This window comes from Sorex fumeus, unplaced genomic scaffold (assembly GCF_029834395.1).
Source record: "Sorex fumeus unplaced genomic scaffold, SorFum_2.1 ptg000036l, whole genome shotgun sequence".
Lineage (NCBI taxonomy): Eukaryota > Metazoa > Chordata > Mammalia > Eulipotyphla > Soricidae > Sorex > Sorex fumeus.
In genome coordinates this window covers 15,481,605-15,493,004 of record NW_026606093.1, presented here as the reverse complement: position 1 = coordinate 15,493,004, position 11,400 = coordinate 15,481,605, and the positions used below count along the sequence as shown (strand labels likewise).

Here is an 11,400-nt window from a genome sequence, read left to right as displayed (position 1 = left end):
TGAGGCCTCATGGGATGGGGGTTGGAACCTGCCGTTTTTCAAGCCCCACCGAGACCATGAATTTCCCCCCACGAGCGGCTCTCCAGCACGGTCATGGCCCCAGAGCACACGGACCAAATTCAGAATCCACCAGCTTTTGGCAGAAATCCCACAAGATTTAATTAGTAAAATATCAGAAATGCAAAATTGTGTGGCTGCTATCACGGCTGTGCAACATCATATGCTCTTCATAAACCAGCAATAGAAAACAAATTATTTAATGATGCCTTTTCAGCAGGTCTGATTGTTGGGGAAAATTCCAAATAATAATGGTGCATCTTTGTCAAAATAATGAATGTAATCAAAGTAGAGAGAGTTAAGTGGAAATCATCTGCCTTACAGGCAGGGGGAGGGGTGGGATGGGGGGTATATTGGGGTTCTTGGTGGTGGAAAATGTGCACTGGTGGAGGGATGGGTATTTGATCAATGAAACTTAAACCTGAAAGCTTTGTAACTGCTCTCACGATGATTCAATAAATAAATAATAATTTAAAAAATAACTGAAAAAATGTTATCCCAAGTACTCTTATTTTTGTTTTCCTTGCCAATGGAGTGGAATTATTAAAGATACCTCTCGGGGTCATATCCTGGAGTGTTATGACTATGTTTTCCTCAATGTATTTTATAAATTCTGGTCTAATTGTGGGATTTTTAATCCATTTTGACTTAGCTTTTGTAAATGATTGGAGTTACAAATTCAGCTTTATTTTTTTTGCATGTAGTCATCTCATTTTCTCAGTCCCATTGATTTTTTTGTTTGTTTGTTTGTTTTATGGGTTTTCTTTGGTGGATGTGGCGGTATTGGGGCTATATGTGGTGATACTCAGGAATATCCCCTGGGATTGCTCATGGTGCCAAGTTCAAGCTAGAATTGGCCAGAAGTGGCTGCTTGCAAGGCAGATGCCTTACATCCTGTACTGTTTCCCTAGCCCCCAATATTCTTTAATGAAGAGGCTTTTCTCGCTCTTTTGTGGTAGATAGACATCCATAAACCTTAGTGTTATCTCTGGGTTCAAATACAGTATCTCAAAACAACTGGAAATGTTGTTATGATTGTTGTCCCAAAGGCTATGTTCATCACCTAACATAATCTGCCTCACAGGCAGATAGCACAAGCTTAGTACCTAATAGCCGAGATGTGGAAACAACCCAAATGCCCAAGTACAGACAAATGGATCAAGAAGTTGTGGTCTACATAGACAAAGGAAGACACACATAGATACAGAATGATGTCTCATATGTGGGTCTTAATGATACATAGCAAGGTAGCAAGAATCCAAAGGCAACGTGATGGGAGCTGATCCACACAAGAGAGTTGGGGAAATGGTTGGAAGGACAGGGTGTCTGGATCCTTGATTGAGAGAGGGAAAGGGTAGTGTTGATGGGCGTGGTGTTAGCATTACGTGCATGAGAAACCATTACTGATAGAATCATAGACTAGTCTCAATTGAAAAAAAATTAAAAACCACCAGTGTTGTCATGGATGAAAGAGGAACTCTTACTCACTCTTGGTGGGAATGTCCTATGATTTAGCATCTACGCAAAACAGTGCGGAGATTCTTCAAAAAAGTATGATTAAAGGTCCCATAGGACCCAGAAATTCCATTCTTGATATCTTCCCCAAAATACAAAAACATTAATTAGAAAGATATATGCACACCTATATTCGTTACAGTGCTTAGTATAGTATCTAGGATCTGGAAACAACCCAGATATCTAACAACATGAATTACTCAAGAAGTTGTGGCATATATACACAAAATGTAAAGCTACACAGCTATTTAAAATATAAAATCTATCCTGGCACAGACTCTCAAACACATGATCCAACCTAGGTTCAATCCTTAACATCTGATATAGTCCCCCAAGTATGCCAAGAGTAATTCCTGAATGCAGGGCCAAGAGTAACCCCTGAGTATCTCAAGAGTGTAATCCAAAAACACCAAAGAGATAAATAAAATTTTAAAAAATCAAGGAATGAATGCAGCTTTAAAACTTGGAAAAGACAAGAGTCACCCTTTTGGTGCTGAGGATTGCCCTGACATCACCCTGACATCAGCCCAGTGGAAATGACTTCAGACATCTCAGATGTCTGAAAGAGGTTGAAGGGATACTACAGCAAGGAGGATGTTTGCCTTGCACATGGCCAACTCGAGTTCGATCCCCAGCATCCCCCTCCCAGATGGTCCCCAGAGCACCACCATGAGTAATCCCTGAGTGCAGAGCCAGAGGAAACCGCTGAGCATCACCACTTGTGGCCTCAAAAGACAGACAGAACTGTAGAAGACCAAATTACATTGTTTTAAGCCAAATTAATTCATTACAAGCTACCACAGTAATCTAATCTACCTCTATACCTCTGTAGTATGTGGGTCTCAGCATACAAATTTTATTGATTGATATCAGCTTCACAGTAACTGATGGGATCTGAATCAAATGGTCTTTATACTTAGTCTGTTTTCATCAGTAAATGTTGCTAGATGACTTACTTTTAGCCTGTATTACAACTGATAATACTTCAGCATGTATTATAGCTAACGACTAACTGGCAATGCTGAGGCATTACTCCCATGACCTGCCAGCCAGTATCTGGGAAATCAAAGCCTTCGGGTTCCAGGTGGAGTATGGTTGGAAAACTGACACTTAAAGGAACTGACAGAAGGGCATTGACTTGGTAGGGAAACCTCACCCAGCCCGGACACAGACAGGATTGACAGATTTATAGCTCTCTCTCGATTCTGTGGGTGGTGGTATGTGGCCGTACTTAGCTGGTGGAGGGAACTACTGTAGCATGTACTCAACAGAATTCAGCAGGTCCTATATAATAATAAAAGGAGTCAAGGGTAGATGCATCAATCTACTAGCTAGCAGCCCACAAAGACCACATGAGCAGAGAGCAGCTGCATTGCACTTGGGCCTGTTTGGTCAGACTCATGATCACACTTTAGCCTGACTCTCCAGTGCCTCTTAGTACCCTGGCACGGGCAGCCACACATTCACCTTGGAGATGCTCTCCCATTGATCTAGGCTGTTACTTTCTGTTTACAAAGTAGGAATACAAGCTAAAAAATATATGGTAGCAATACTCAGCAAAGGGCTGGAGAGATAGCACAGCGGTAGGGCATTGGGCTTAGAAGTGGTCAACATGACCGACCCGAGTTTGATTCTTCTGCCCCTCTCGGAGAGCCTGGCAAGTTACCGAAAGGATCTCGCCCGCACAACAGAGCCTGGCAAGCTACCCGTGACGTATTCGATATGCCAAACAGTGACAACAAATCTCAGGATGGAGACGTTACTGGGCCCACTCGAGCAAATCGAACAACAGGAGACCCGTGACCGTGGACCGTGACTCAGCAAAAAAAATGCCCACAAAACTCATTTACACAGTTTTCTAATTTTATTTCATTTTATTAAGAATATTAAATTACATAGTTAATACATAAATACATTCTCCTTGTAAAAAGTTAAAATCTTTCAAGTAAGGAAAATTTTTAATTTTGAAGACTCTGGTCTCTGTCCCATCTCACAGTCCCCTTTCCTTGCTGATTTATTCATGCCACTTTCAGTCATTTTGCTTCTAATATTCTGCACTGGATATGTTATCAAAAATGTCATTTCAGATTATTTTACGAGCTAATTCACAGTGACCAAAAATACATTTTGCTATACAAAAAAGATTAGTTAACAATGAAATTGGAACCATTTTCCGTCTTATAATTCATAATTCTGTCCGGAACCCTGCCTTTCCCTTTTAATATCATTTTGTCAGGATAAACATAAACTGTACCAAAAGCCTGGCTGTCTGGAGCTGTTTCAATAACCCCTTCTAGGTCGACATGGTGCACACCAAAACGATCCACAGAGTAGCCACCATCATGAGTATGGCCCGCAAAAACACACACCACAGATGTGTGAGACCAGATCACTGCTAGGGCGTCTCTGTAATTCCAGGCCAGGCACACAGTATCAGAGGCCTCTGGGTAAATGGGAATGTGGCCTAGTAAAGAAAAAAATAAGTGTTAGAAGCCAAGTAAGAAAATGATCTCTCACCAAAATAAATGGCTATAAACTAGTATTTGGGGTGGGTGGGGTGGGTGGGGTGGGTGGGGTGGGGAGTGTATATTGCAACTTTATTATCTAAATGGACCAGAAAGAATCATCCACAAATACGACCAAGGTAATCTACAACCAAGTCAATTGTTAAAAACTGTAATATTCCATTCAACTTTTTTTCTGGCCACATAGCTAAATGCAAAAATAAGCTATCCCAAAATGGCATCCCCTCTTGTATAATCCCAAGTCTAGTCTTCTTTTATATTATGCTGTATCAATCTGATCCCTAGGACACCAGCCACATCGCAAATCCAAATTCAGTTCTTGCTATATGTGTGCATATGTACATATCCACATCTAAGTTTATTTTAAGCACCTGCAGATTTCTACAATCTATGATGGTAATACATATCTCAAAAATGACACAATAAAAACCTTATTTCAATGAACTTACAAAGCAGGCACAGTTACAGTACTGAAGTGCTTACTGCCAGCTGAATCTCTAGCCTTGTCTCTGTTACACCAGCTTTGCATTCTCATCTATGCTGTTTGGTGGCCATGACTGACAGATAGGTCTCCTAATCTTAAGGTTTGGTACAGGGCCTGAAATGAGTTTCTAAACTAATTATTATTATATAAATTGAATTCATTTGAGTAGAATTTCTACAGACTCTAATATTTGGCAAAAAGTTTATTTTACAGTTCTTTCCCTACAAAACCTTACATATTAACCTTAAGTGTATACAGGTAGCTTTTCAATATAAATTTTCAAGTAAAGTATTTTATAGAAAGAGTATATCATAGTACATTGTTAGAATGCTTTAAACTATAACTTTATCCATTTTTTTAAAAAGTCAGTATATGGATCAGAGAGATAATTCAGTGGTAAGGTCCTTGCCTTGCCCATGGTCAACTTGGGTTCTGTCTCTAGCACCACATAGCGACATACAGTTTCCTGGACCCTGTCAAGAGTGATCACTGAGCACAGAAACAGAAATAAGTGCTGAGCACAGGTGGGTGTGGGCTAAAAACAAATCACAAGAGCTAGTGGCCAGTGTGTAGTCAAATCACTCCAATACTTACTGACAATGACTACCTTTTCTTGATTTGTGTCAGAGAACGTAAGAACTTCATTCAACCACGTAAGCTGCTCTTGGCTGAATCCACCATTGAACTGGACAAACTGGGGCTCAGTAAGTCCTAAAATGAATTGACAAGTTAGAACCGTTAAATGTCATATTTTCCTTCACTAAGGCATTCAAATTTAGCCAACATGGGAACACTGTAGGAAGACTTAAGCAAGTTAAAATTAATTTTTTTTTAAATTTACTCTAAAAATTAGAAGCAATATGCAACTCTCACCTTATCACTCAATTTGACATTGCTCTGCTTATTTCATTAGCTTCCGACTACACTGAAAAATACATAGTAGACTCATTTCTACTCTACTTGTCCTTTTCTGCATTCTTTAGTAATGTCTTAAGTTTTATTTCATTAGGCATTTTGCATTTGCTTTTTCCTCTATTTTTCAAATACTCCACCCTCTGCTCCTTCCCAAGGATGACTCTGGTCACACAGCTTACAAGTTTTCTTCTGTGGAGAAATCTCTGGTTATCTCTGACCATCTAAATCATCATTATTACTATGAAAATAATTGTTTCTATTTCACTTATTATCTGTTCTGAGTACATACCTCTTTTGGTCCCTCCACTCCACCAATAAAAAATGTGATAATGCCAGTACTGCTTACACCTTCTGAGTTGCTAACTAGAAAAAGTCCATGGGCCAGAACAGATATTCTGCTGTTAAATAACTCTCGAACCAACAGTAGTCAATCCACTTGCCACGAGGCTTATAAAAAATCCTGACCCTGAATAACAGCAACGATATCATTTTTAACTTATAGTTCCTCTTCCTGCTGAATAAAAAGTAGCTGGAGAATTTAAAGATAATATACTAGATTCTCAGCTCAAAGAAATAATTCACCTTGAGGACTATTCAATTCTGTATTTGGATTGTGCTCCTTCAATATCTTCAGACATTGCTGATACCTTGGAGAAGACGGCTCCACACCCAGAACACTCAAGTCATAACCATCAAGTAAAATGAACCGGAATTTTGGGAACGGTACAAAATGATAAGCATAATAATTTTCTGAGGGCACAGTCTCAGGATGATGTGCAATGTGGTCTTCCAGGAACTTCGTGTTAAGTTTAGAGTTTGTTAAATAGTCTCTGCTAAAGTTGTAGAATTCATGATTTCCCCATGTGTGGTGGACAGGGACTTTCAGCATTTGGAACGTGTTCAGAACGAGTTCTAATGAGCTTTCTGATGCATTAAACTGTGCATTATATCCATCAATGATGTCGCCAAGCTGAAGTACACAACATGGTGCGCTGCTTTCTTTATTCCAGTCGTCAATAGCATTCTGTAAGTGAAGAAGACTCTGTCTGTAGTATCTCCGTCTGTTTCTGTAGAAATTATAGCCATCTTCTAAATCAGCATATTGAATATCTGCTATGACTCCAAAGGAGAAGAGAAGTTCTGAACTCTCATTTTGGGTTCCAGGATTGAGCTTATCATCCATAATTTTCAACTCTAGTGAAAAAAGAGAAACAAGTTGTAAATTTCTTAATTTTCTAAATGGACTGAAGAAAACAGTAAAGTTAATATTAGAACAATTCAAAAGGTAGCATGATATAAAAAAGAGTACAAGGGCTTTTGGGTATGTGGATTTTACCAAATCTTCAGTATTTTTCAGATTCTCATCTGTAAAATAAGTAATTCCTACCAATTTTCAAATTACTCTCTATTAGTAGTCAGAATCTAGTAACATCAAATTCCGATAGTTTTTAATTTTAAAGAAACATTCATTAGCTTAAATATACACTTATACATTTGCACCTTCTTTATAATATGAAAACAATTCTATGAAACTTTTGATACTAATGTTGGAGGAACTGGACACTGGTTGAGGGTGTAATATTAGAATACTGATCGTATACATGAAACTCTATCATTAACTGTATTGTAAATCATGGTACTTTGTGTGTATGTATATCCCATGTCGCAAAGCATCCTATATGGTCCCCTGAGCACCACCAGGAGTAATTCCTGAGTGCAGAGCCAGGAGTAACCCCTAAGCATCGCAAGGTGTGACCAAAAAAAGCAAAATTAAAATAAAATAAATTTTCTACATAACGTCACATACAAAAAAGCAGACAGCCAGCATTTTATGAAAACCATCTTAGGCATTAGTGAGTTTTTTGTTTTGTTTTAGGGCCATACCCAGCTGTGAAACTGAACCCTACCCACTGTACTATCTCTCTGGCCCCGTATCAGTGATTTATTTTGTTTAGGGGCTGTATCAATGGTGCTCATGGGCTACTCCCAGCTCGGTGCTTGGGAGCTGCTCCTACCAGTGCTTGCAGGGACCAGGTGTTAAAAGGGATCGAACCCATGCCTCCTGAGAGAATGCAATGCTGCTTGAGCCCTGCTGTGGTGGGGCTGGAAGGTGGGGTCTTGGGTGTGGTGCTTAGGGATCTCCAGGGCTGTATGTTGTGTTGCTTGGGGGACTATGTAGTACTAAGACTCAACCTGAGTCAGGTGCTTACGAGCCATAAGCCCTAACCACTGTACTATTCCCCAGTCCCTGTGTTAGTGTATTTGACAAAAGAAAGAAGGGATGCATAACTTCTGAAAACTGGCAACAACATGGTACTGAAAACACTGTGGAAATTAAGATTGGAAGCCCTCCAGTATCTATGATGAAGGGAGACTGGAAAGAATTGAAAGAATAATTCTTTCACACTCTTGTCAAAGGGAGAAAAAGTGAGAAGCAAAACATGTGGTCATTACTTAGGAGCTCAGTTAAGGGAAACTACTGAAATAGACAAATGCGCAAAGCCTCCTCAGAAATGTTTTAAGAAAGGGATGGGTGAACAAAATCTGGCTGCTACTCTAGCCTTACACTCCTGATAAAAATACCGAATGCCCTGAACAAACATCATGACCGCTTAGCACCTATATTGCAAACCATAATGCACAAAAGGGAAAGGAGAGAGAGCAAGAAAGAAAGAGCCTCCCATAGAAGGCAGCTGGGGGTGGGGGATGGGGTGTTGGGAGGGGAAATGGGACATTGGTGGTAGGAAATGTCCACTGGTGGAGAGATGGGTATTAGATCATTGTGTGCCTGAAACCCAATCATGAACAGCTTGAACCCAATCATGAACAGCTTTGTAATGGTCTATCTCATGGATATTCAATATAAAATTTTTTTAAACTATTATTTCTTCAGAGGAGGGAGTTGGGGAGGCATCTGTTGCGGTGTTTCCTAGAACTCCCAAATGCTCTTCCCCTGGTTTCCCGGGCTCACTGGAGCCGTCTTCCGTCTGGAGACTGACGCCTGCCACAATCACAACCACCACTGGTAAATTTGGGGAGCTAAGAGTGGTTTCATACAGGGGCCGAAGCGATAGTACAGTGGGTAGGGCTCTTGCTCACATGCAGCCGGCCTAGGTTCAATCCTCTGCATCCCATATAGTCCCCTGAGCATCTCCAATGAGTGATTCCTGAGAGCAGAGCCAAGAGTAAGCCTTGAGTACCCCCGAGTATGGCCCCAAAACAAAACAAAAAAGTGGTGGCATACATGTCTGAGGGTTGCCTGTGTCTAATCTGTAAACCTGGATTACGAATCGGAACTCCCCGATTGCACCTCGGAAACCCAGCTCAGAACTCCTGGATTACCTTTAATAACCCCGGCTCAGAACCGGTCTTTTGGGTATTCACAAGTCTATAGGGTATTCGCACCCTGCTGCTCTTTTTAGGAAATGTAGTCTGGGTATTCTCAAGCTCCGAGTCGCTGACTGGGGGACGCTTAAGAGTACAACTCTCAAGAATCACCGGAACTGGTCCAGTGCTGCAGAGGTCCCGCCTCGCATCCCATTGGGCAGGTCACTCCCCCGGGTCTTGGGGTCGCCTTGGGTGAGGGAGTATAACACCAAACATCAGCCAAGGGGCACAAATAAATGCTAACCGACTTCGACCATGAGTGTGGAAAGGTCGGATTACAACTGAATCTCACAAAGACAATGTCATGAGAAACAGTCTTGATTCTCAACGGAACCACCATCTCCAAATGCAACAGTTATATATACCTAGGTCGAGAAATCAACATGATGAATGACCTGGCACCTGAGTTGCGCAGGAGGAAGAGAGCGGCTTGGAATGCCTTCGAGAGCATTGAAAAAATAACTAAAAGGACAAAGAACCTTCAGCTATGAGCACATCTCTTTGATTCCACTATTCTTCCTGCATTAACATATGCCTCAGAGACCTGGACCCTACGAAAACAGGATGAGAATGCTATTCGGGTCTCTCAAAGAGGAATCGAAAGAACTATGCTTGGAATATCACGATTCACTCAAATGAGAGATAGAATCCGGAGTTCTGATCTTCGTCAACGCTCAAGAATCAGGGACGCTGTCTCATTTGCCAAGACATCAAAAATCAGATGGGCTGGACACGTAATGAGGTTTACAGACAACTGCTGGACTAGAGCCATTACTGATTGGATTCCACGGGACATCAAAAGATCACGTGGACGCCCACCTATAAGATGGTCAGACTTCTTCCTCAAGACCCTAAATGATCAGTTTGAGGCTCTGCATGTTCCTAGAACGAACAGATACCATTGGGCTACGCTAGCACGCAACCGGGATGAATGGAGACGTTACTGGCACCCACTCAAGTAAATCGATGAGTAACAGGGTATCAAGTGATCAAGTGATTATTTCTTCAGACAATATTTTATTTCTTCCTGAAACTGTGTATCCTGTATTGCAATTCTTTAGTTCCAAACAACACATTGCTTCTTATTTCAGCCTTTTTTAAAAAGAACTTTGATAGTACAAAGGTTAAGGCCCTTGCCTTCACACACACCAGTTCCAGCTAGAGCCAGGTGTGAACCCTGAGCAGAGCTGAGACAAAGCCCTGAGCACTCTTGGTTGTTTCCCAAAGAGCCAAGCTGGAGGGGAGGGAGGACTGGCGACTGCAATCTGGGACACAAGGTCACTTGGAACTGTTCTTCAAAATGAGTGGCAAGAAAGGTTTCTTTTAAAGAAAACAAAAATGATGCCTGTTGTTTGGAATCATTATGATCGGTGCTATCAATAGCGGTAAAAAACGCAAGTTGGGTAGGAAAAGTCCCCAAAAGTCCAGTGAGTAACTTGCAGGAAATGTCATGTTCCAGGACGACTGGCTTTGTGGGTGGTTTTATGTGACTCCACACACAACCAACAACAACATCAACAACAACAGCAACAAAACGCTCATTTCTTAATGATGTTAACTCCCATTAAGACAGGAGGGGAAAAATTCCATTTCAGATTTTTTTCCTTGAAAGATTTCATCATACTACTAATTGGCTATGAGAAGCAGTCGTGGCTGGTCCTCTGAGCGCGGGAGAAAACGTCCAGAACCCTGTTCAGGTCCAGCAGGAGAGAAACGACACAGACTCTCGGCAGGGAGCTTCTGAGCTAGAGCTCAGAGAGGAAGGATCGGAGGAGGAAACGCTTCTCTGTCCTGGGAACCTGCTGGGGAGAGGGGAAGCGCGGGGGGCCAGACGGGCCGGGGACAGTCTCGGGAGCCCGTGGCCAGCGCCCTGGCCGCTCGGGGGAGGCCGGCGGGGACAGTCCGGGAGGCCCGGGCGCCTCACGGGTCGGCGCTGGCCCTCCCGACCCGTGACCGGGTCGCGGCTCCCCGAGGCCGAGAGTCACCCCAGGGCCTGCAGGGCCGGCTCGGAAGTGGCGGGGCCAAGGCTGTTGCGGCCAGTCCCGGGCCAGTCGCACACGGAGGCCCGCCCGCTCCCCGCCGCCCGTGAGCGCCGCGCTCCGGTCCGGCGCGTCCGTGTTCCACCCAACGGGTACCTACCGCGCCCGCTCCGGACACGGCGCAGCCAGCGAGCCGAGCGGCTAGAGAAGCCCTCTACCCCGCCAGCTTCCCAGCCAAGGACGCCCCACCAGCGAGCCGAGCGGCTAGAGAGGACGGCCGAGCTTACCGGCGAGCCAAAGAGATAGAGATTCCCTCTACCGCGCCGGCTCCGGAGCCGCAGTGGCGCCACCGGCGTGCCGAGCGGATAGAGCTGCCGCGCCAGCTCCGGAGCTACGACGGAGTCACCAACAAGCCTAGTGGCTAGAGAGTCCCCCGGATTAAGGCTGCGGCGTCACCAGCGAGCCGAGTGGCTAGAGAGTCCCCCGGATTTCCGGAAAGCGCGGAAGCGGCGCCGGAAGTCGCGGGCTGGCCCTGGTG

General features: G+C 43.3%; 1 protein-coding gene across 3 annotated transcripts; it reads right to left on the bottom strand.

Moving 5' to 3' along the window:
• Positions 1 to 3,431: 3,431 nt before the first annotated feature.
• On the bottom strand, positions 3,432 to 11,246 carry ADPRM (ADP-ribose/CDP-alcohol diphosphatase, manganese dependent). Of its 3 annotated transcripts, none has more exons than XM_056117881.1 (4): positions 11,238 to 11,246; positions 6,079 to 6,688; positions 5,176 to 5,292; positions 3,432 to 4,036 (listed from the first exon to the last, which is right to left on the bottom strand). In XM_056117881.1, the coding sequence occupies exons 2-4, from the start codon at positions 6,677 to 6,679 to the stop codon at positions 3,717 to 3,719; spliced, it is 1,038 nt and encodes a 345-aa protein (XP_055973856.1). In that variant the 5' UTR covers positions 6,680 to 6,688; positions 11,238 to 11,246; the 3' UTR covers positions 3,432 to 3,716. The 3 variants fall into 3 exon arrangements, with proteins under 3 accessions (XP_055973856.1, XP_055973859.1, XP_055973858.1); XM_056117884.1 differs by lacking the exon at positions 11,238 to 11,246 and adding an exon at positions 11,150 to 11,211; XM_056117883.1 differs by lacking the exon at positions 11,238 to 11,246 and adding an exon at positions 11,023 to 11,095 and having other exon boundaries at positions 6,079 to 6,690.
• Positions 11,247 to 11,400: the final 154 nt, after the last annotated feature.

Coding starts and splice junctions, on each gene's coding strand:
- ADPRM (XM_056117881.1), bottom strand. CDS start 6,679: ATGGATGATAAGCTCAATCCTGGAACCCAAAATGAGAGTTCAGAACTT. Junction 5,293..6,078: donor AGAATTGAATAGTCCTCAAG/GTGAATTATTTC, acceptor AATTCATTTTAG/GACTTACTGAGCCCCAGTTT. Junction 4,037..5,175: donor AGAAAAGGTAGTCATTGTCA/GTAAGTATTGGA, acceptor TTTCTTTACTAG/GCCACATTCCCATTTACCCA.